Source organism: Salmo salar, chromosome 22 (assembly GCF_965601325.2).
Source record: "Salmo salar chromosome 22, fSalSal1, whole genome shotgun sequence".
Classification (NCBI taxonomy): Eukaryota; Metazoa; Chordata; class Actinopteri; order Salmoniformes; family Salmonidae; genus Salmo; species Salmo salar.
The window spans coordinates 22,028,909-22,054,066 of NC_138312.1; the positions used below are offsets into that span (position 1 = coordinate 22,028,909).

Genomic DNA, 25,158 nt, shown 5'->3' on the forward strand with positions numbered 1-25,158 from the left:
TATACATTGATACAACCTTACATGGCTGTGTGTTTTATGTTTGACTTGACTATAATAGATAGGTGTCTTTGTGCTTCCAGGTGGTACTCCATCCGACCCCTAACAGTCCCAAACAGTCCGAACTACACAAGATGTCCGTGTCCAAAGGCTGCCCTGACAGTGACCTGAAGATCAAACTGGCCATCCGCATGGACAAGCCACAAAACATGAAGCACTGTGGGTAAGCTACGCTGCGCTGAAACTCTAGATCAAAACATATCTTTCTCTGTTGCAGTGATATGCTGCCATCTAGTGGGCCGACCATTAGTGCATAACACACACTTCCAGGCGGCCGATCGACTGTGACCAAAGCAGGCAACCTTTATCTTTAACCTTAAACATTAAATCTATTATCTTCAACATACATTGAACATTACTATGTAATTGGCACTGTGACATCTGACATTTAAAAAAAATTCTCAAATATTGTTGTACTGCATTTATCAAGCTTCCATAATGTTTGCTAAAGAACAAAAATAAGTCTTCTCCTTCAGTATTTCACCGCTCTGTTGGTGCCATTGCCTGGGATCAGTCATTAACAAAGTGCACATAGCCTCACACTAATATGTAAGACATGACCATGTTAAAGAGCACATTGAATAAGAGTAAGAATTCTGACTGTCATGAATGGATATCAAGTAAAGGGTATTGATATTCTCCTCACCCCAGATCAAATAGCAAATAATGATTGTGATTAAGCCAGTGGGGTGACAGGTAGCCTGGTGGTTAGAGTGTGGGGCCTGTAACTGAAAGGTTGCTGGATCAAATCCCCGAGCTGACAAGGTAAAAATCTGTTGTTCTGCTCCTGAACAAGGCAGTGAACCCACTATTCCCCAGTAGGCTGTCATTGTAAATAAGAATTTGTTCTTAACTTACTTGCCTAGTTAAATTTATTTACATTTTTAATAATGGCTATTGATGTAAGTGATGTGACAGCACCAACTCAGAGACATAAGGAAACATTCACATCACACTTCTTCCTTCTTCCCTCCTCCGGTCTCCTCCACTGTGTGTGTGTGTCCTGCTCTATGGGGGAAGCCCAGTGTCTGGGCTTTAAGGAGCGCCGCCTGTCCCCCTCGTTCACTCTCCTCCTTATGCTTCCTGTACCTGCCTCTGCCTGTACCAGCCTCAGCCCCCTTTCCCGCTGCTCCTTGGGCACTAGTTTATTCAGAGAGAGAAGTCCCTAAACTAACCAGGGGGATACAGAGGCAGGCAAGCCAGGGTACCCCTACCCCGGCCAGGGGGAGGAGCGGACAGAGGCTCTCAGAGCTGTTGTCCTCACCCTCAGATGTTCATTTCTTCTTCATGCTCTGATCTCTTCACAACACAACAAGATACACAGCAACACAACTCAAGACTGATAGAAGTAGAAAATAAAAATAAAAAAATGTATGCACTCACTACTTACTGTAAGTCACTCTGGATAAGAATGTCTGCTAAATGACTACAATGTAAATCTAATGATAGCACTCAACAAACCAGAGTACGGTCATCATACCCACATGTAGGGACGTCCACTGGCTCATACTGGAGCTGGAGTTCTGGATGTCACTTCCATCCCCGAACCATGTTCTGCTCTGAATTAAGTTAATATCAGAAAACAGTTAATTTCCCACTTTAACCTTTCACAAACAGAAAATGGGCCGTTCTAGCTCTAAACCCTTTTCACAGTTAAAGGTAGCAGTAACAACTTTTTACCATAAGAGGTCAGCAGAGACCTTGTACTGTAACACATGCCTCTCTGCTATTGTTCGCCAATTGCCATTCACGCAAGGTGTTGTATATATTACTCATTATAACATAAAAGGAAAAATGTATATGTTTTTTCAGCATGCCACCTCTTTATGAAATAATGATGCAACACAAGGTTTAATATTGTAAAGCAGCCTCTGTAGAAAGGCCATCCACCATAGTCCACACAACTTGTTACTAAACCATTGCTTTGTTTACTTAGGTACCTATGGGCTATTGGTAAAAATGTGTGGAAGAGATGGAAGAAGAGATTCTTTGTCTTGGTGCAGGTAAGAACAGAAGACCACTAAAGAACCATGGTCAGCACTGATCCAATAAGGAAGATGTTATGTTTTTGATCTGTCAAGCTTTGGTATATGTCTTCCTCTAGTTGACTGGGGTGCTGAAGGTCTAAGCCAGTTCTTGTCAGGAGCTTTTGTAGCTGTAGCAGTCATTTTCTGTCTGGCCTCATTTGGAGAAGCACTCTTTCTCCTCTGTGTTTGGGAGGATATGTCTCAGAGCGAGGAGTTGACAGGCGATTGACAAACCAGAGTGTACGCTGGCTGGCCTAGCACTCGCAGCTACAAGAGCCCACGGAATGCTCGTCTCGCTTGCTCCCAGCTGTACATACAGCCTGTGTGTGTGTGTGTGTGTGTGTGTGTGTGTGTGTGTGTGTGTGTGTGTGTGTGTGTGTGTGTGTGTGTGTGTGTGTGTGTGTGCGTGTGTGTGTGTGCGTGTGCGTGTGTGTGTGTCATGTGCAAGTCTGTTTCTTAGAGAGACCGATAGCTTTTATGTTTGTGTATAATTTCATTTGTAAATCTTTTACTTTTTCTTGTCTCTTCTGTTTTGCTTATGTTAAGTCGCGTGTAAGTATTCAAGACATTCAATACTCTATTGGTGTTATGATGGACTCAAATGTATTGTTCTTCAGAATTGGCAAAATTATATTTTCAAAGTGAAGGGCACATACGTTTAGTTCGCTTTACCATCAATATAGTATGTCCCCTTTGTTTCTTGGTGTTGCCTGAAAATACAAAATTCAGCAGTGAAGTAGTACAAAACTGTACGTATTGATTCATAGCCTATGAAAAGACAACAGTGTGCAACTTCAGCTGGTTGAGGAGATATGTTCAATAGAAATGTTTGAATTTATTTCTGAGTTTGTTGTGAGTTAGCTGTGTTAACTACTGTGGATGTGATTCACCAACAGCACTCTGTGATGTTCAACCCTCCTCTGAAATAACAAAACGCAAATTCACATCCGCTGTATGCCGAATGTGGCACACGCACGCACGCACGCACGCACACACGCACGCACACACACACACACACACACACACACACACACACACACACACACACACACACACACACACACACACACACACACACACACACACTTTCTGAATGTAATTTGACTGACATTTGCCATGATACTCATAAATAGCACTGCTTTCACTGGGGGGTATTTATTTCAGTGTCAGAAGATTCGTTTCCTGTTGAATTATTAATGAGTTGTTAATTACATGGAGTGAGTAGATCATTTACAGTGCTAGGTGATGGACGCTGGCACCACCCATGGCAGCGACACACCAACAACACGTCAGGTACACATAAACAGAATTCTACAAGTGTAAAGCTGTCATTACACACCCTGTAAACACGTTACGTGTGCCGGAGAAAACAAGAACGAGTCAGGGGTTGAACATCCCATGAGATGGCTATCGTGACGGCTCATGCCATGTAACCCTCTCACCATTCCTGTGTGATAAAGTCCCCTTTCTCCGTTCATACCCAGTGAAAGTGGAAAGCGTCAGTATCAAAGGCATCAACCTCAGCTGAATCGAGTCCCATCACGAGAGGCAAAAATGCCACTCTAACTAAACCTGTGAAACTGTGTTTTGTCTTAATTGAGTCGAGGGATCACAATTAAGCGGCTTGCTCCCCAAACCAAGCTCTCGCCAGCCCCCTCCTACCCCCACCCCGCTCAGATAGAGTTCATCCTGCCTGTAATGGTATCTGGCTAGTTGAATGCCCTGACAGGTCACTGCTCAACAGAACAGATTGGAGCCATAAACCACATGTTTATGATGCAAAGTGAAGTGTAATTATTCAGCAGTCTGGAGGCTGTCCTCGAACACAGCCAGAAGCAGCCACTCTCACACTCTGCACCCTACCACACTATCCTTCTTTCTCTCTCCCCCTTCTCTCTCTCACTCACTCCTTTCTATTTTCTTCTCTGTTCACTCACCCTCTTTGTTCTCTCTCTCTGCTGATATGTGCTGGCTTTGGAGTGGAGTCTTAAGCATTTCCATATGACAACTGGGGAGGGGGGCTATGATGTTCAAGAGTTTCCTCAGTGACAAACTAGCAAATAACCACGTTGATCTCTGGCCTGTTCCTCAGCCCCACCCCACCCCATCACACAATCCAATTTATAGACTCAACCAGTGGTGGAAAAAGTACCCAAGTGTCATACTTGAGTAAAAGCAAAGATACTTTAATAGAAAATGAATCAAGTAAAAGTGAAAGTCACCCAGTAAAATCCTACTTGAGTAAAAGTCTAAAAGTATTTGGTTATAAATATACATCATTATCAAAAGTAAATGTAATTGCTAAAATATACGTAAGTAGCAAAAGCAAAAGTGAAAGTATAAATAATTTCAAATTCCTTATTAAGTAAACCATGTTTTGTTTTTTTACGGATAGCCAGGGACACGCTCCAACACTCAGACAATTTACAAACGAAGCATGTGTTTAGTGAGTCTGCCAGATCAGAGGCAGTAGGGACAACCAGGGATGTTATCTTGATAAGTGTGTGAATTAGACCATATTCCTGTCCTGCTAAGCATTCAAAATGTACTTTTGGGTGTCAGGGAAAATATATGGAGTAAAAAGTACATCATTTTCTTTAGGAATGTACTGAAGTAAAAGTAAAAGTTGTCAAAAATATAAATAGTAAAGTAATGGACAGATACCCCAAAAGACTACTCAAGTAGTACTTGAATGTATTTTTACTTAAGTAGTTTACACCACTGCTCTCAACAATAACAACGTTATTTAAAAGAGCAAAGCATGTAGGGTAATCAGGGAGCAAAGTCATTTAGAATCCTTTAACCATCAGTTTGACAGCAGGTCAGCCAGCCTTAAGGCCCATAGAGTCCTGCTCTGTCTCTGTCTGTGTGTTTGTCTCGCCTGGCCCTGACAGGTCCAAACTTTAGCAGGCAGAAGGATGTGAGGCTGAAGTGGGTTGAGAGAGAGGCAGGCGAGGGAGTGGGAAGAAGAGGGGGAGTTCTGATGTGCCCCAGGGACGTCCCGAAGGCAAGGGGGCACCGTAGAGCTGGGTAGTGGCACCGGCGGCCCAGCAAGTTCCACCCGGGGCCTCATCAGAGCCCTGACAGTGAATCTCTGTTGTCACACAGAGGCAGGCTGCAGCCAGTGAGAGCTGCCACTTGCAGCAGAGGTGACAATAGCGTGGTATTGGCTGAGATCCTTGGGTTGCCTTGGCATGACTGGCACCTAGCAGTCGGGCTCCTATCTCTTGTGACAGGGTGTCACTACCGCACTCGTCTGTTCTCACTGAGTGACAGAGTCAGGGCCACAACCCCGCCCTGGCAACGGCTCCGGCAACAGCACCCTGGCTGCCCACACTCGCTCTCTGATTCTCTCCCAACTCTCTCTCTGTCTCTCTCTCTCTCTATATATATCTCTCTCTCTCTCTCTCTCTCTCTCTCTCTCTCTCTCTCTCTCTGTGTGTGTGTCTGTCCTTGTCAGTAGCATAATAAGCCTGCTTATCACTGTATCAGTGCTGGATAGATACACACTCACACTCAAGCACACACATACTCTCTCTCATCAACATAATTTATTTTTACCAGCCCCCCCCCCCCCCCCCCCCCCCCCTGGTTCGGCCACTTCATTCATCTAATTATAATGTGATTATCCCTGTATACTCACACACACTCACACACACATTACTGTCTAGAGGTTCAAGAGTGGGCAACACAGCTGTCATTTTCATTCTCTCGCTATTGCATTCACAGCACACACACACACACACACACACACACACACACACACACACACACACACACACACACACACACACACACACACACACACACACACACACACACACACACAGACCTTTCTTGACCAGCATCTGGTCACCATCTATGCCTGGTGATTGGCTCATTAACCCTTGTGTGACCATCTCTCCCGGTTGGTTATCACAAACAAGGTGTCCAAGGCCTGGGTTAGGGAACATGACGTTATATTTGAGATCAAGGTTACAGTGGTACTGATAAGATGTAATGCTTTCTTTCAGTCTGTTATTTACCTGGTATACTAAAATGGTAGTTACATAGTAATTACTAGGCAGTTTACCAATGTTATGTCATTTTCGTCTGTAAGTCCCAGTACCCGTATTACTATGCGTTACCTTGAGAAATACCAGGTAAATAGCAGCTGGAATAGCACGATGAGATAAAGTGTACAGTAAATCATTTGTAGCCCTCTGTTCCTTCCTCTGTGATGCAGGTGAGCCAGTACACCTTTGCCATGTGCAGCTACAGAGAGAAGAAGGCAGAGCCTGTGGAGCTGCTCCAACTGGACGGCTACACTGTAGACTACACCGACCCTCAGCCAGGTACAGTAATACACCACACACACACCGACCCTCAGCCAGGTACAGTAACACACCACACACACACCGACCCTCAGCCAGGTACAGTAATACACCACACACACACACCGACCCTCAGCCAGGTACAGTAATACACCACACACACACACTGACCCTCAGCCAGGTACAGTAATACACCACACACACACCGACCCTCATCCAGGTACAGTAATACACCACACACACACACCGACCCTCAGCCAGGTACAGTAATACACCACACACACACCGACCCTCAGCCAGGTACAGTAATACACCACACACACACACACCGACCCTCTGCCAGGTACAGTAACACGTCACACACACACACCGACCCTCGGCCAGGTACAGTAATACACCACACACACACCGACCCTCAGCCAGGTACAGTAATACACCACACACACACACCGACCCTCAGCCAGGTACAGTAATACACCACACACACACACTGACCCTCAGCCAGGTACAGTAATACACCACACACACACCGACCCTCATCCAGGTACAGTAATACACCACACACACACACCGACCCTCAGCCAGGTACAGTAACACGTCACACACACACACCGACCCTCGGCCAGGTACATTAACACACCACACACACACACACCGACCCTCTGCCAGGTACAGTAACACGTCACACACACACACCGACCCTCGGCCAGGTACAGTATTACACCACACACACACCGACCATCAGCCAGGTACAGTAACGCACCACACACACACACCGACCCTCAGCCAGGTACACTAACACGTCACACACACACACACACCGACCCTCGGCCAGGTACAGTATTACACCACACACACCGACCATCAGCCAGGTACAGTAACGCACCACACACACACACACACCGACCCTCAGCCAGGTACAATAACACACCACACACACACACCGACCCTCAGCCAGGTACAGTAACACACCAGACACACACACCGACCCTCAGCCAGGTACAGTAACGCACCACACACACACACCGACCCTCAGCCAGGTACAGTAACACACCACACACACACACACCGACCCTCAGCCAGGTACAGTAACACACCAGACACACACACCGACCCTCAGCCAGGTACAGTAACACACCACACACCCACCCACACACACACACACACACACACACACACACACACACACACACACACACACACACACACACACACACACACACACACACACACACACACACACACCCTCAGCCAGGTTCTGTAACACACCACACACACACACATCGACCCTCAGCCAGGTACAGTAACACACCACACACACACACGCACACCGACCCTCAGCCAGGTACAGTAATACACCACACACACCGACCCTCAGCCAGGTACAGTAATACACCACACACACCGACCCTCGGCCAGGTACAGTAACACACCACACACACCGACCCTCGGCAAGGTACAGTAATACACCACACACACCGACCCTCGGCCAGGTACAGTAACACGCCACACACAAACACCGACCTTCAGCCAGGTACAGTAACACACTACACACCCACACACACACCGACCCTCTGCCAGGTACAGTAACACGTCTCACACACACACACACGACCTTCAGACAGGTACAGTAACACACCACACACACACACACCGACCTTCTGCCAGGTACAGTAACACACCACACACACACACACCGACCCTCTGCCAGGTACAGTAACACATCACACACACACACACGACCTTCAGCCAGGTACAGTAACACACCACACACACACACACCGACCTTCTGCCAGGTACAGTAACACACCACACACACACACACCGAACCTCTGCCAGGTACATTAACACGTCACACACACACACGACCTTCAGCCAGGTACAGTAATACACCACACACACACACACACCGACCCTTACGAACTGACTTGCTGGAAAGGTGGCATCCTATGACGGTGCCACGTTGAACACCACTGAGCTCTTCATTAAAGCCATTGTTTGTCTATGGAGATTGCATGGCTGTGTGCTCGATCTATACACCTGTCAGCAACGGGTGTGGCTGAAATAGCCGGATCCACTAATTTTACAGGGTGTCCACATACTTTTGTATATATGTGCTGGTATCTACCTGTAGCACTAGCCCCACAAACACTGCTAACCGTAATAATTCCTTAGGTCTTGATGGTGGGAGGACCTTCTTCAACGCAGTAAAGGAAGGTGACACTGTGATCTTTGCCAGTGATGACGAGCAGGACCGCATCCTGTGGGTCCAGGCTATGTACCGGGCCACGGGCCAGTCCCACAAGCCCATCCCCCCCACCCAGGTCCAGAAACTCAACAACAGAGCAGGCTCCGCACCTCAGCTAGACGCACCCATCTCCCAGTTCTGTAAGTGCCACCCATGTTGTGCCCACGAGGCCCACAACGCTCAGATTAGCTCTCACTGCTTCAGCTACAGTACCCAGGAAATGACCGCCCAATGTACAATGCTGTTATGTCTAATCAAATTCAATATCTATCAAGATACAGATTTTATTGGACTCCTTTTTGAGGTAACCTCTTTTGTTGTATTTATTTCTCTCCACACAAGTGTGTATTTTTAGATGGGCAATACGCACTGTTATGGTATATATTTATTCTATAGGAATGTGTGTGTAACAGTGTATATTATGTAACCCCAAGCAACTACAGCGAAGTGTCTACATCCATCTGGAGAAGAAAGAACGCCTCTCCTCACCTCTCCTTTCATTCTGTTTCATTAATCTCTCTGCTATCGTCACTAAATATGTCGTTTTTTCATCAACGCTGTGTCTCTCTCTCCTATTCCATATCACATTATCTCTCACTCTATCTGTATCTATCTCTCACTCTATCTGTATCTATTCATCAAATCAAATGTATTTATATAGCCCTTCTTACATCAGCTGAAGTGCTGTACAGAAACCCAGCCTAAAACCCCAAACAGCAAGCAATGCAGGTGTAGAAGCACGGTGGCTAGGAAAAACTCCCTGGAAAGGCCAAAACCTAGGAAGAAACCTAGAGAGGAACCAGGCTATGAGGGGTGGCCAGTCCTCTTCTGGCTGTGCCGGATGGAGATTATAACAGAACATGGCCAAGATGTTCAAATGTTCATAAATGACCAGCATGGTCAAATAATAATAATCACAGTAGTTGTCGAGGGTGCAACAAGTCAGCAGCTCAAGAGTAAATGTCAGTTGGCTTTTCATAGCCTATCATTGAGAGTATCTCTACCGCTCCTGCTGTCTCTAGAGAGTTGAAAACAGCAGGTCTGGGACAGGTAGCACGTCCGGTGAACAGGCCAGGGTTCCATAGCCGCAGGCAGAACAGTTGAAACTGGAGCAGCAGCACGGCCAGGTAGACTGGGGACAGCAAGGAGTCATCATGGCAGGTAGTCTTAAGGACATGGTCCTAGGGCTCAGATCCTCCGAGAGAGAGAAAGAAAGAGAGAAAGAGAGAATTAGAGAGAGCGTACTTAAATTCACACAGGACACCGGATAAGACAGGAGAAATACTCCAGATATAACAGACTGACCCTAGCCCCCCGACACATAAACTACTGCAGCATAAATACTGGAGGCTGAGACAGGAGGGGTCAGGAGACACTGTGGCCCCATCCGATGATACCCCCGGACAGGGCCAAAAAGGCAGGAGATAACCCCACCCACTTTGCCAAAGCACAGCCCCCACACCACTAGAGTGATATCTTCAACCACCAACTTACCATCCTGAGACAAGGCCGAGTATAGCCCACAATTTCATTTCACCTTATGTCAATATTCATCTCTTTAGTTTAGCCCTTCCTCTTCCTCTGTGTCCTATTATACCAGTTGTTTAACAGTGTTGTGAGCTATTTTCTCCACTTTCTCTCACTCTCACTCTCACACTCATGCTTTGTGTGTGTCCCTGGTCTAGCCCAGCTGCTGTAGGTCAGGTCTCTGTGTCTGCTCTCTGTCTTTATGTCTCTCTGGTTTGTTCCTTCTTACCCCGCTATCTATCTCGTAGCTGGATTTAAGGGTAAGTGCTTCCCTGTTGCTGGCACAGCTCAGATAATCCACACTGATTATCTGACCAAAGCAATGTGCTCTCCTCCCTCTCTTCCTCTTCTGTTGTTCATTCTCTCCCTCTATTCAAATCTTTATATTATCTCTTTCTTAGACCACTTTAGACTTTCATTTTGATTTGGTTTGATTCTCTTTAGGTTTAAAATACTTACTTCCATCCTTCCAAGACTAAGATGCATGTCACTCTGATTTTGTTTGCTTTGCTTTGGTTAAACTGCATATTTGCCTTCTCTCGCTCTCAGCAACTTTATTGAACATGAAATCCCTTCTTAGCAAAACAGACCTATTTCTAAACACCAGAACTTATAACATACCAATATGGTATCTCTTAAAAATAATTTATTTAAAAAAGGCAGAGACAGTTAGTTTTAATTACCATAATAGTAATAAAGGGTTAAGGCGGAGACAGTGCTAAAACCCACAACATAAACTACAATGATTTGTTGATTGTCATGTTCCATAAATTGCAGTAGAACTGAGGACGAATGTTAATTCAGTGAAATGGTTGTTTTTGACAACTACTGGAGGCCTTTGTCTCTCAGCAGGTGATTACTACCATCTTAAAAGTGCCATGACATGAATTAAACAGTGTGGTCTCTGCACAATTATTCCAGGAAGCAATCAGTGAAATGTTGCTAAATAACTACGTGCTAGTTCACACTTGCAACTCTACAAATGCCTTCTCTTCGGAGAATAACAAGGTAAAAAAAACACTTACTATATGTTTTTGGGGTTTAAAATAAGATAATTAAAATATATTATAGGTAGGATAAATAATCTTGTCTTTTTATTCCAGACCAATGTAATTTGGCTACACACTTCATACACATTATATAGTTTGATGTGCTTCTTCCAAATTGTGGAAAAGTCCAAATCCAATGTATGCATGCATGTAAGTCTGCTAAATGTCTGCTAAATTGTATTTATATATATATAGTGCCTTCAGAAAGTAGTCACACCCCAAATGTTGTTCTGTTAGCCTACATTTTAAATTGGTTAAATTGAGATTTTTTTTCACTGACCTACACACAATGCCCTATAATGTTGAAGTGAAATTATGTTTTTCAAACTTTTTACAAATAAATTCAATTGAAAATCGAAATTGCCATTAGTCAATAAGTGTTCAACCCCATTGTTATGGCAAGCCTAAGTAAATTCAGGGGTAAAAAAAAATGTGCTTAACAAGTCACATAAAAAGGTGCATGCACTCCCTCTGTGTGCAATAATAGGGTTTTAACATGTTTTTTTTTATGATTGCCTCTGTACTCAACACATACAATTATCTGTAAGGTCCCTCAGTTAAGCAGTGAAATTGAAACACAGATTCAACAATAAAGACCAGAGGGGTTGTCCAATGCCTCACAAAGAAGGGCACCTATTGGTAGATGGGTATAACAAATAGCAGACATTCAATTGTTATTAATTACACTTTGGATGGTGTATCAATACACCCAGTCGCTACAAAGATACAGGTGTCCTTCCTAACTCAGTTGCTGGAGAGAAAAGAAACCGCTCAGAGATTTCACCTTGTGGCCAATGGTAACTTTAAAACAGTTACAGAGTTTAATGGCAGTGATAGGAAATAACTGAGGATGGATTAACTACATTGTATTTACTCCACAATACTAACCTAATTGACAGAGTAAAAATAAAAAATTGTTGTCAATTGTTTGCAACAAGGTACTAAAGTAATACTTTTAAAAAATTGTCAAAGCAATAAACTTTTTGTACTGAATACAAAGTGTTATTTTGGGGCAAATCCAATACAACACATTACTGAGTACCACTCTCCATATTTTCAAGCATAGTGGTGGCTGCATCATGTTATGGGTATTAAGGACTGGGGAGTTTTTCAGGATAAAAAAATTAATGGAATGTAGCAAAGCACAGGCAAAATCCAAAAGGAAAGTTGCTTACTAAGAAGACAGTGAGTGTTCCTGAGTGGCCGAGTTACAGTTTTGACTTAACACTACTTAAAAATATATGGCAAGACCTGAAAATAAATGTCTAGCAATGATCGACAACAAATTTGTCAGAGCTTGAAGAATTTTGTAAAGAATAATGGGCAAATGTTGCCCAATCCAGGTGTGGAAAGCTTTTAGAGACTTACCGAGAAAGACTCACAGCTGTAATCACTGCCAAAGGTGCTTCTACAAAGTATTGACTCAGGGGTGTGAATACTTATATTACATTTACATTTTAGTCATTTAGCAGACACTCTTATCCAGAGTGACTTACAGTAGTGAATGCATACATTTCATACATTTATATATTTTTTTTCCCCGTACTGGTCCCCCGTGGGAATCGAACCCACAACCCTGGCGTTGCAAACACCATGCTCTACCAACTGAGATATTACATTTTCGAAACAATTGCCCACATTCGACAAATATGTTGTCACTTTTTCATTATAGGGTATTGTGTGTGGATTGGTGCGATTTCAAAAACATATTTAGGGGTATGAATACTTTCTGAAGGCACTGTATATATTTATTATATATTTAATCAATTGTTATTTCCAGTGAAATATCCATATTTTACAGAAGATTGCTCAATTCCTGCCTTTTCCTCTTTATTCTTCTTGCTGCTAAATGAGAGCTGGCAAATATGTACCTGGAGTATTTTGAATGCTAACATGTAGCAAGTGATGATGTCATGCCATTCCTTTTACCATATGCTGCTGCAGTCTTCTCCACTCCTTAGAGACGGACCTGAAATGAACACTTCTACCACTTTTACAATGTACATATCCGTTTACCTTTTCTTTCTTTGGATGCCTGACAAGAACATTTACCAGGGTGATATTCTCACAATTTTTGCTTAAAACTGAGTCTGTTTTCTATTCCCTCTTGTTGAAAGACTGAGACAGATCCTGGTATTGTTGGGTATATAGAGATTTGCCTCAGGAATTCATTTATCCTCTCCTTTAACATACTAATATCGGTATGCTCTCAGTGCTCTATGAATCATACAGTGCATGGGCATATAAAGTATTGTCAACTTACAAATGTGTTAAAAACATGAACCTGTATACAAAATCTAAATGAGCATAATAAGATCTTCCACAATTGCTGTTCAATGAATTCAAACATTTAGGATGGAGAGACTGATCGAGAAAGTGAGAACCACAGTTGTCAGCTCATGTCTTTAGCTCCACGTTACCCCTAAATCAGACCCAGCTATCATCATGTACCCCTCACTCTGCCGTCAGAGAGGGCTGGGCTGTGGATGTTCTGGGGAGAGAGGGAATGAGCAGGGAGGTGGTGCTGGTGGTCAATTCTTAAAAAAAATAAAAATGCGCTAAATAGCCCAAATGTTCAGTGTAGGGATCTATAAATGAGTAGCATCCATCAATCATTGTGATGTCAGGCCTTCCCCTGCCTAGACAGATGGGGGTGACTAGTGTCATTGTCTGTTACTGTCCAGAGCCCCCATGTCCATTCCACCGCTGGAATGTCAAATAGACATGACAGGCCACCAGTCACAGAGGAGAGGGACACATAGTCACCTTTTTGGATTTGGGAGTTGGGGATCATAAACATCATAGCAGCACAGGCTTTGTTCCCTGGGTGGTTGACAGCTGGCCTGGCGCCACATTGGGTTTCACTCAACAGTGAAGTCGAGATCAATGGGTGAAAATAAAAGTGATTTCTTATTATTATTATATTCTCTCAGCTTTGAATGGTATTTTGGTATTTTTTTATTTTTTATTCTATAGTCAAAGTAATTTATTGTTCATGATTTTATATTTGTATGTCACGTTCAGCTTTTGTGTGATTTGGAATTTATGAAAAACATCCAAAACATTTGACACTTTTTTATATCAGTGTGTCTGGACACGTTTTACTATGACATTGTGTGTGTATATCCACATTGCAGCGAAACTCATTTGTTTCTATATCGCAACTGTTGTTAATGCTCCATAAGTGGTGTCTCTTTATTGACATGTAAAGCCTCGTCTCGGGAGGGGCAGCTGCATAGGCTATTCATCCAGACCGCTGCTTAGAATAGCTGTGACCTGCAGATCTGAGGCATCCAGAGCAGTCCCTAAGCCCTGGCTGAAGCAGTCCATTAGAATACAACTAGAGGGAGATGGACAGCGCATGGATTAACGGTCAGCCTTCCCTTTCCAGACAGACCCTGATGTAGTAATGCTTAAGCCCACTCACTGGGAAGGAAAGGGAAAATGTGTTGTCAAATTTATTTAGCCCCCTCTCTGGACAAAGGGGGTGGAGGGGGGTTTAATTAGGGAGACCCTAGGGGGGATGTGCTGACGGGCTGAGTAGTGGAGGGGAGGGAGTGGAAGTAAAGGGGAAGGGAGGGAGGGAAAAGTGGATGGGTCTAGCTAGTGCACCTCAGAGGTTGCATTCGATCATGTGAGGATGCAATCAGAAAGGCTGCTATCAAAGACTTTAGACTATATATACACTGAACAAAAATTTACATTTAAAAGATTTTACTGAGTTACAGTTCATATAAGGAAATCAGTCAATTGAAATAAATTCATTAGGCCCTAATCTATGGATTTCACATGACTGGGAATACAAATGCATCTGTTGGTCACAGATACCTTAAAAAAAGTGGGGGTGTGGATCAGAAAACCAGTCAGTATCTGGTGTGAACACTATTTGCCTCATGCAGCGCAACACATCTCCTTCGCATTGAGTTGATCAGGCTGTTGATTGTGGCCTGTGGAATGTTGTCCCACGCCTCTTCAATGGCTGTCCGAAGTTGCTGGATATTGGCGGGAACTGGAACATGCTGTTGTGCACGTCGATCCAGAGCATCCCAAACATACTCAATGGGAGACATGTCGGGTGAGTATGCAGGCCATGGAAGAACTGTGACATGGGGCCATGCATTATCATGCTGAAACATATGGTGGTGGATGAATGGCACGTCAATGGGCCTCAGGATCTCGTCACGGTATCACTGAGCATTAAAATTGCCATTGATAAAATGCAATTTTGTTCGTTGTCCGTAGCTTATGCCTGCCCATACCATAACCCCACTGCCTTCATGGGGCACTCTGTTCACATCGTTGTTATCAGCAAACCGCTCGCCCACACAACGCCATACATGTGGTCTGCGGTTGTGAGGCCGGTTGTAAGTACTCCCAAATTCTCTAAAATGACGTTGGAGGTGGCTCTGTGGGATTGTGTTGTGTGACAAAACTGCACATTTTAGAGTGGCCTTTTATCATCCCTAGCACAAGGTGCACCTGTGTAATGTTTATGCTGTTTAATCAGCTTCTTCATATGCCACACCTGTCAGGCGGATGGATTACTTGGCAAAGTAGAAATGCTCACTAACAGGGATGTAAACAAATTTGTGCCCAACATTTTTGAGAAATAAGCTTTTTGTGCGTATGTAAAATTTCAGGGAACTTTTAATTTCAGCTAATGAAACATGGGCCCAACTGCATGTTGAGTTTATATTTTGCTCGGTGTATATGCTCAGGTCGATGGATCACATGTGGGGGGACCTGAGATTTCAACAGTCATACACTGTTGTGTAGGGAGAAAGACTCCACATAAAGTAACGCTGAAACGTATCAAGAGAGAACTAGACCAACATTGTCATAATGAGACAGACAGACAGAACAGAATCAGTCATGCATGACCACAGGAATGACCCTTCTGCATTAGTTATGCTGCAACTCACATCCAATCCTCCTGACCCTCCCTCTGGCCCAGAGCCCTTTCCACCTGCTAGTTAACTATGAACCCCACACTGATCCTCTCCATTGACCAGACCACCCAGCCCCAGATGAACGAGAGCGTACTGTACGAGAGCCCTATTCAATGTAAACCGTTAACCTGGTGTGCAGGCTCAGAACAAATTGAACATTTTTCTTGCCCGGTGAGAGGATGTCCATATAGTTTCACCCATACGCCATTGGTTACTCATTAAATGAGCCCCAACCCACAATCTTCCAGTGCAAGAAAAATGTACACCATATGTGTGTCTCATCCCGTAAACCTTCTTAGCAGTTCTGATAGAATAGGGCCCTCACACTGTGTCAGTGACGCTCTCTTACCCTCTCACTCCGTCAGCCATTCCCATCCTCTGCTGTGTCTAACTGCTGTGGATCCTGTCTCTCCCTTCATGTGTGCTGGCTCTCTCTCTCTCTCCGGGGTGGACGGACATAGACGCGGACCGGGCGCAAAAACATGGCATGGATGAGTTCATCTCAGCCAACCCCTGCAGCTTTGACCACTCCTCTCTGTTTGAGATGGTGCAGCGCCTCACCCTGGACCACAGACTCAATGACTCCTACTCCTGTTTGGTGAGGAAAGGGTTACCAGTCCAGTGGTTCCCTCATTCTTTTACATTGTGATCCTACATTCTATCAATGTTGATCTATTCTAACATCCCTCGTATGTCTATTTTGTAGGGTTGGTTCAGTCCAGGCCAGGTGTTTGTCATGGATGAGTACTGTGCTCGTAATGGTGTGCGGGGGTGTCACAGACACCTGTGTTACCTGGGTGACCTGCTGGAGAGGGCAGAGAACGGGGCTATGATTGACCCCACCCTGCTGCACTACAGCTTTGCCTTCTGTGCCTCACACGTCCACGGCAACAGGTACAGAGAACTGACTTACAGCCCCCCTTCTACGCCACCCCCCCCCTCTCTCTCTCTCTCTGTGTCTGTCTGTCTCTGTCTCTCTCACTCTCTCTGTATCTGTCTGTCTCTGTGTGTTTAAAAGGAACAAATGTTATGCATATGAAAGTAAACCCAATCCTCCCCACTCAGAGAACCCACTCTACCACCAACCCTCTTCATCAAATCAATCTCATTCGGAGAAGACAGTAACACAATGTATATTCCACCCTACACCCTGTCTCCTAGATCTGCATACAATCTTCTGTACTGGTATACTTCACCAAGCCACCTCATACTGTGCTTGTTGTGTTTTTGCCTCAGTCAAAGCTTTCTCTAATATTATTTTTCCAATCACTTGTTTCAGTCACTTATGCTTTTATATTTCTCATGTTCAGTTGGGATTTGTGTTTATTCTTTTATTTTTCTTCTTTCTTTGTTGTCTGTTCTCAATTCATTGATTTGCATTGTCTGTTATGATTTTGGTTTGCTTTATTAATGTTCTTTCTTTTTTCCCGATGCTTGCTCTCTTAACATCACCCCTGCCTCTTTCTCATGTAACCTGTAGTCAGAGACTGTCTGAGTTGCTAAACTGGCCTGTAACCGAGGCAGAGCTTCAGAGTTACCTTTACCCCCCCACCCCAGAGCCCCGAACACCCTCTAAGAGGGAACTCAAAATCAAGGAGTTTAGGAAAAAAAAGGACTCCAAGTCCCAGGCTGTCTCTTGGCCCAGAAGGTAAGAGTCTGTGGTGCTTCCTCCCTGGTAGATCCACTGTGACTCTCCCTCCCACCCGACCTCAGTCACTTGACTTTTTGATTTTAACAAGAGTGAATACTGGAGTTGAAATATTGAAATACTTATTGGGTATTTACATGTATTTTTTTGTATAATAAAATGTGTGTTTGTGTGTACTATTCGTGCATCCGTATGTACGTTTGTATCTATGTTCGTGGGTGTTTGTGTACATGTGCCCACACTTCTGTATGGAGACCGAATCTGTCGTAATGATGGCTGGATCTCTAGTCAATATAAACAAGCGAGTGTCACTACAGTGTGAGGGGCAAAGGTCACGGCGGCTGTCTGCCAGTCTGCCCCAGTCTGACAATCCTCCTACCCCATCTACCCCTCCCCTCCGCATCTTTTTAGCTTTGCTTTTCCTTAGGGTACTTTATAGTCGTTCAGTTTTTTTCCTGTGAGGCACTTGCATTCTATGTCTGAAATTTGCTGTATAAATAAAGCTTGATTTGACTTGATTTGATTTCCACCCCTCCCTCTACCCCCATCCTATGACAGACAGTGATGAAGCTGAGGTTGGCTGTCTGTTTGAGTCCTGTTATGATCAGGCTGGACAGGAAGATGGGAGTAGCTCCAAGACTGGAGGATAGGAGTGGGGGGTGGAGAGAGAAAAAGGAAAATGGGAGAAAAAGAGAGAGGGGGAGAGGACGTAAAGAGAGAGGGTCAGGAATAGAGGGAGAGAGAGAGAAATATGGAGACAGAAAATAAAGGGAGGGAGGGAGGTGTAGTGTACTGTAGTGGGAGCTCTCCAGCCGGCCGGTGTGCCTGGAGGTCAGGAATGACAGGATGACAGGTTGTCATGGGTGACGGGCGAGTGTCTCCTGCCACTGTCCGAGCCCAGGCCACAGCTACAGCCAGCCCGCCTCCAGTCCCCATGACCATGACAGCCCCGCGCAGCTCATGAGACAAACCCATCTTTGGCCAAGAACCCCCTCACTCCCCTCATCCACCCACAACGTAATAGCCTAATGGCCACAGGGCATGAACTGATTATTACAGAGAGTACAGTAGCCTGAGAGTAAATTGAGAATAAATTGTCTGTTTAAAGGTTGGAGTGGATTTCATTCCACCTCCAGTAAGTTTAGGTAATGATTTGGAAATGTGGTGTTTGAATGTTAAATACAGTTTAAATATGGTATTTGTCTTTTAAAATGTGATGTACTAGTCAATTTGTGATTTGGCTGTAATTCAACTCCAGTCACGTACTGTAGCTTCTAGAACTAGAGGAAGCACAGACCTCTGATATGGCGTGCTTCCGGTGTTCTGTTATTAGTTTCTCAGATCGCTATGTTACAAATGACTTCTCATTTCCATGTAGCCATTATAATAGAGGACAGGGGCGTGAGGTTATGAAAACATTATGAAAGCTGTGGAGGAGCAGAAAATGAGGCTAGGCATAATTAGTGTGAAATGATCAAATAGTTGATTTCTTTTTGACGGACGGTCAGATGCAGAGATTATACACACACCACATCTTATTAAGGGCTTTTTATCGACATGCCTCAGATCAACACAAAAACACAAACACTGACAATCATAGCCTGAAACACTCACACACACACACTCGCACACACACACACACTCGCACACACACTCGCACACACACACACACACACACACACACACACACACACACCACACACACACACACACACACACACACACACACACACAGAGAGAGAGAGAAAAGAGTGTGGTTGAGGGGCCTGGCTCCTTATAGTTAGTGACGTGGCTGAGGATGGGGGAAATTGAGCAGAGTGCATGTGACAGAGGAGGCGCTGGTCGCAGTGACAGCGGCTTGAGGAGCAGGAGACGTGACATGCTCCGCGTCACCGGGCCCAGGATGTAATCTCAGTGAAGGACACTGGGAAAGGAGGGGAGGGGTGAGGGGATACTCCTGTCAGACAAGATGGGGGCCACAGCTTGGGGGGGGGGGCAGTTATAACCCCCCGTCTGTAACCATCCTCAGATATCAGTGGCCCCACTGATCCAGACAGATGGCTGGCTCTTACCTGTGGAATACACCACAGAAACTCTTCGTACTGTAGACTCTGCTGTGGACATATGGCTAGCCACTACACGTGTACTATGTTAGCTGAAATTCACAGTTAGAACTCCAGTGACCATGAAGACCCTTGTGTGACCCCTGTGATCACTGTGTCAGTGGTGGCCATACTGTCTACTCTGAATTGGGATATTACGATGATACTAATATAATATGTCCTAAGGGATATTCCAGTTAACACATACTGTATATTCATTGTACTTTATGTGGACCATGTGGGAATGAAACCCACAATCTTGGTGTTTCCTGCCCCATGCTCCAACCATATAAACTCTATGGTATTGTATATCCCTCAGGCCTGACGGGATAGGAACAGTCACTGTGGAGGAGAAGGAGCGCTTTGAGGATATCAAAGAGAGGCTGCGTGTTCTGCTGGAGAACCAGATCACACACTTCAGGTGTGTACTGTAATACTATATCTAAATCTATAACTGACCCTGGCACAGACACAGCTATGGGACTTATCAGACCACAGATTATAGACTGTGACAGATGTCAATCATGTATCAATCACTGTGATCTGCAAAATTGTACTTACATTCTGATCTCAAGAACTAGCTGCCCACTGGGCACAAACTGGTTGAATCAATGTTATTTCCACGTCATTTCTATTAAATTACGTTAAACCAACGTGGAATAGACCTTGAATAGACGTCTGTGCCCAGTGGGTAGTCATTTATAAATTGCAGAAATCCTTGAGGATAAAGAATGGTCTTATGATGAAGGAATACCTTCATAATAAACCCTACAGAAATGAAACTGGATTACTTTCACAGGTACTGTTTTCCATTTGGTCGACCGGAGGGGGCCCTGAAAGCCACTTTGTCCCTGCTTGAGAGGGTAGGTTATTATGCATTCTCTTCTAACCTTACCTTATGTTCGATTAACCATGGACACACACCTTCCTAAACTGAATACACACAATATTTTAAGTGTTCCATCCACATTTTAATTGACCAGGTCTTATGGATAGATGTCTATTTGGTTTCTATATATTGTATATAATATAGGCTACCTGAGTGTGGTTAAACAGATGTTTGTCTCCTGTTCTCTACAAGTGAAGGGTCAACACGCACACTCCCATGCTTTTCTTTTTTGTGGTACTGCCCCAAAAAGGATAGTATTCTTTCTCCAATGTCTCCTGTTCTGTTCCAGGTGCTGATGAAGGATATTGTGACTCCTGTGCCCCAGGAGGAGGTGAAGACAGTCATCCGTAAATGTCTGGAGCAGGCAGCCTTGATCAACTACCAGCGCCTCTCAGAATACGCCAAAGTAGAAGGTAGATGACCACCACACACACAGTTAAATTACACAATGCAGCATCACACAGTGTGCTAGCTATACCCCTAGAGTATTATTTCATACACAGTACTTTACTGTACTGTACAATGTTCTGTCGTCATTTATGTCTCCCCTCTAGCATTGTTACCACAATAGTATTGTTATCTACAGGGATTATCACATGTTATTGTTAAACAGTGACATACATACTACAGACATCATGCCCTCTGGTGCTTTACCACATTGCCCCCTGCAGGGCAATGGGTGCTAACAAACTACAGTTGTGGGGTTAGCTGATGAAACTAACACTGTAAAAGTGTGACAAAAATGTGATCAGTGTTATTTCCTGATAGTTGCTGGTTGAAAATACAATCTCCACAGGACCTTCTAATCAGCAGGTTTTGCGTGGTGGAGTTTCGGCCAGGCTGTAAATTCATTAATATACTGAACCAATAACAGAGTTCCAAACCTCTCTGCCAATAACAGCTAGTTTTCAGTTTCCCCCTCCCCACTCAGACCACTCCTAGACAGTGATAGCAAAATTCATCCTTGAGAAATAGTTTTTTTGCTGAAAAAGCTATTTGTGTTTCTTTTTAACAATTTTAATGGAAAACTATGTCAGTAAGGAACTTAATTGTTACCCAGAAATGATTTGATATGGAGATAACAGCAGCATTTAAGAAGAAAACAAAGTCAAACATTCAAATACAATCAATGAATGGAAATAAGTTAACTCAAAGCAAAGATTTCGTCTTCATATGGTATTAATATAACTGTTCTGTCCCCAGCTGCAGTGAAAATACCTTGGCTTCCAGTCCTGTGGCTGCTGTTACTTTTAGATGTGCTAATAAAGTTGAAACCCTCTTTTCATTTACAGGTGTCCTTTATATTGATGTAGATCCCTAAATAAATGTGCATGTTAGAGATGTGTACAGTAAGTAAAAATGCATTCAACTCCCTGTGAATCTGCCATCTTTATTCTGACTCCTGTGTGCCTCAGCTTCTCTCTGGCCCAGTCAACCCACTGTCCCTCTCCTTTCTCACACCGTTGTGGCTTCAAGGTGGGGTGATGCTCTGAAGCAACAATTGTCCTTGTTTTCTCTCCTTCCCCTTTCCTATCTTCTCCTTTGTTTTGAAATAATCTTCATCTTCTGTTCACCGCCTCCTCCCCTCTGCTTTCCTCCTCCTTGTTTATTGGCTTTGCTGCTTCACTCTAAGCTCCTTGTAGTATGAACACAAGTCAGGAAGGCTAATGCACAAGGCATGCTGGGATTGCCCTCTGCAGCTACCCAGTTTCTGTCGGTTGCATGTCCCGAGTTTTCTTTACTAGGCATCCAGAACTGGCAACATGTTCCACGGACACGTTTACAAAACAAATCTGTGTATAGGTATGTGCAGCTTGGACTACACTCAACTATACTGTTTTTACAGCAATCGAATCCTCCATTCTCAAATGAAGCTCTTTTCTATTCCAGTCAGTGACTATTAGGGCTGTGGCGGTCATGACATTTCACCAGCCGGTGATTGTCAAGCAAACAACTGCCGGTCTCATGGTAATTGACCGTTAATTAGCATAAACACATTTAGCATCTCCTGGCTTCCACACCCACAAGCCACTGATGCAGACCTTAGGAACATCTGCATTTTTAAAAGTGTAATACATCTATTTAATATAGCCTACACATCACAATAAATCCATTATTTATTTTAGACAGTTCAAAAGAAACATGAGATGAAGAAAATGTAGTCTATTTCAGAAGAACAAAATGTCATACTCTGAGTTGTCCTTATGTTACGTCCTGATCTGGCTATTCCATATGGCTGTGGGCTACATAGTCCATTTAGCAGACAGGATTTACTTAGAGTTTTGTGGCATTATTTGATATTATTTTATATATTGAAGAATACAGTTGAACATAGCTGAATAAAATAGAAAGGATATTTTATCCAAATGATTTCTGAGGTAGTGCGCACATGCAGCTATTCTGTGTTGAGTGGTTAATAAAGAAATAGGTCCTCCTATATAACTAATTTAGTATTATTTATGTAACTTTAGTTGTGATACAAACGTTGGACTATATGTTTTGATTTTTAAAACATTCTAAGGCTGCATGATGCGACTCCAATGTTGATTTGAGAAAAGTCGCTCTGCTTTGTTTCTTAAGCAGGCTGCACTCACTTCATCAGTCTCTGGTTCACAATTTGACAAGCACCTGATAATAATCTCACCAGGCCACAAATTTCCCGACGGCATCCCCCTTGTATGGCTGTAATGCCACCTCACAAAATCCATGCCTATAATAATTAGAATTTCCTTTTCCCGTCTGCCAATCGCTGTGCTCCGAAGCACCTCTCACTCACATGGCTCTCTCAGATATCTAAATTCGTAATAGCCAATGCCTGTCATGTGATCGGGTCCTTCTCACAGGCATCTCAGCTTCGAAGTAGGCTACAAGTGAAGACAGACACATCTAGGACGCAAATGAGTGCGTCCTTCTTATCGAATTCCAAAGTGTACATTGAAGATGTTAGATTTACTTTTCGCCAGCCAACAAGATGAGTAGGCCTAACGAACAGCAAAAGCACTAGCCTATGTCAATCTACAATCCCCCGTAGTACAAAAGTCGACCTATTCTATTGGTCAACTTTGTCCTTCTGTGCGAGAAGCACAGTGAGGCTGATACAACAGATCAGAACATTTAGCTTAAGATGTAGATATACTATTAGGCTATTTCTTCACATTATAAGCGCAGCAAAGTGCACACGGCAGTAAGCGATATGCGCGAATGTTACAAAATGCTATCAATTAGCGGGAAAATACCATTATCAAAAGTGACCACAAAGTCAATTATGCTTGTAATGCTTTATTATAAAGGTGTATTTTTATGGTGAAAATGATCTTCCCCAAACTAGATCCTCACTCGCTGCTTATGCCAGTTAGGCTCTACGTCGGCTGTAAAGCTGATTAATGTGCTTCATTTTAAGAAGTTATTTGGCCACTTTAGTTGTGATACAAACCTCATCAACATACAGGCCTATGGGCTAGGCTACATGAGGTGTGAGACTATGATTTGAAAAAGTCAAAAATAAAAGGCATGCGCTGTTTCTTGCCTTACTGCACACGAGGGACATCATTCACAAGTGATAATATATAATTCACAAGTGAAAGGCTAATATTGTCTCCCATCAGACTATTTTTTATTTAATCTTGTCTTTAATCTTGTCTTTACAAATATTAAATAATATATGTGTGAAATTAGTTTTAGTTTAGAATGGACCATTGTCAGGGGCAGGGGAAAAAATACATGTCATCTATGCGCTTAAATAGCGAATGGAGGACGCTTTTCCTATGGTTAATTTTCATGAGAGCCAGGTAGGCTAGTCTCCTGTTGAAAAGTGAAGCAATGTGCTTAATATTAGAAAAGTTGTGAAATAAATATAGTAGGCTATAGAAAGCTGATGGGATCCTCCTCTTTTTAAGAGGCCATCAAAAATGTTGCGCAACATGAGCTCATGGGCTCTCATTAAGTTTTTTATTTGATTATCGAATGTCAGATGTCAGAGTGATTACAGGGACAATAGAGTGCTGAGTACCAGGCAGTTAGCATGTTTGGTAGGCTACTAATGACCATCAGCAGCATCAGAGCTTGGAGAAGCTTAATGACTGCGGTCATGACTCCTGACTGCCATTGTGGCGGTAATACGGTCACCGTAACAGACCTAGTGACTATTAAAAAAAGCTGAGGGTGACGAAGATACTGAAGGAGATGCCCCTCAGTATCTTGGAGTGGAAAAACTGCAGAAAAATCCTTATTTCTGCTCCTCATAAACATTTGCATGTTCGTTGCCTTGACTGGGAAGATCTCCAACTTGATAGAAAAGTCTCACACCTTAATACCATTTGGCATGAAGAATGGTTAAATAAAAGTGTGTA

At 43.7% G+C, this 25,158-nt stretch overlaps 1 protein-coding gene across 6 annotated transcripts in view; it reads left to right on the top strand.

The window, feature by feature from the left end:
• The window catches only part of LOC106582941 (calcium-dependent secretion activator 1), a 184,478-nt gene that overhangs the window by 106,830 nt on the left and 52,490 nt on the right, over positions 1–25,158 (top strand). For all 6 annotated transcript variants that reach the window (XM_082967427.1, XM_045705168.2, XM_082967426.1 and 3 more), the window contains exons 8-16: positions 81–220; positions 1,994–2,060; positions 6,310–6,418; positions 8,573–8,785; positions 16,632–16,768; positions 16,877–17,064; positions 20,240–20,341; positions 20,720–20,783; positions 21,099–21,222. In XM_082967427.1, coding sequence (XP_082823553.1) covers positions 81–220; positions 1,994–2,060; positions 6,310–6,418; positions 8,573–8,785; positions 16,632–16,768; positions 16,877–17,064; positions 20,240–20,341; positions 20,720–20,783; positions 21,099–21,222 — 1,144 coding nt within the window. The remainder of the gene's footprint in view (positions 1–80; positions 221–1,993; positions 2,061–6,309; positions 6,419–8,572; positions 8,786–16,631; positions 16,769–16,876; positions 17,065–20,239; positions 20,342–20,719; positions 20,784–21,098; positions 21,223–25,158) is intronic.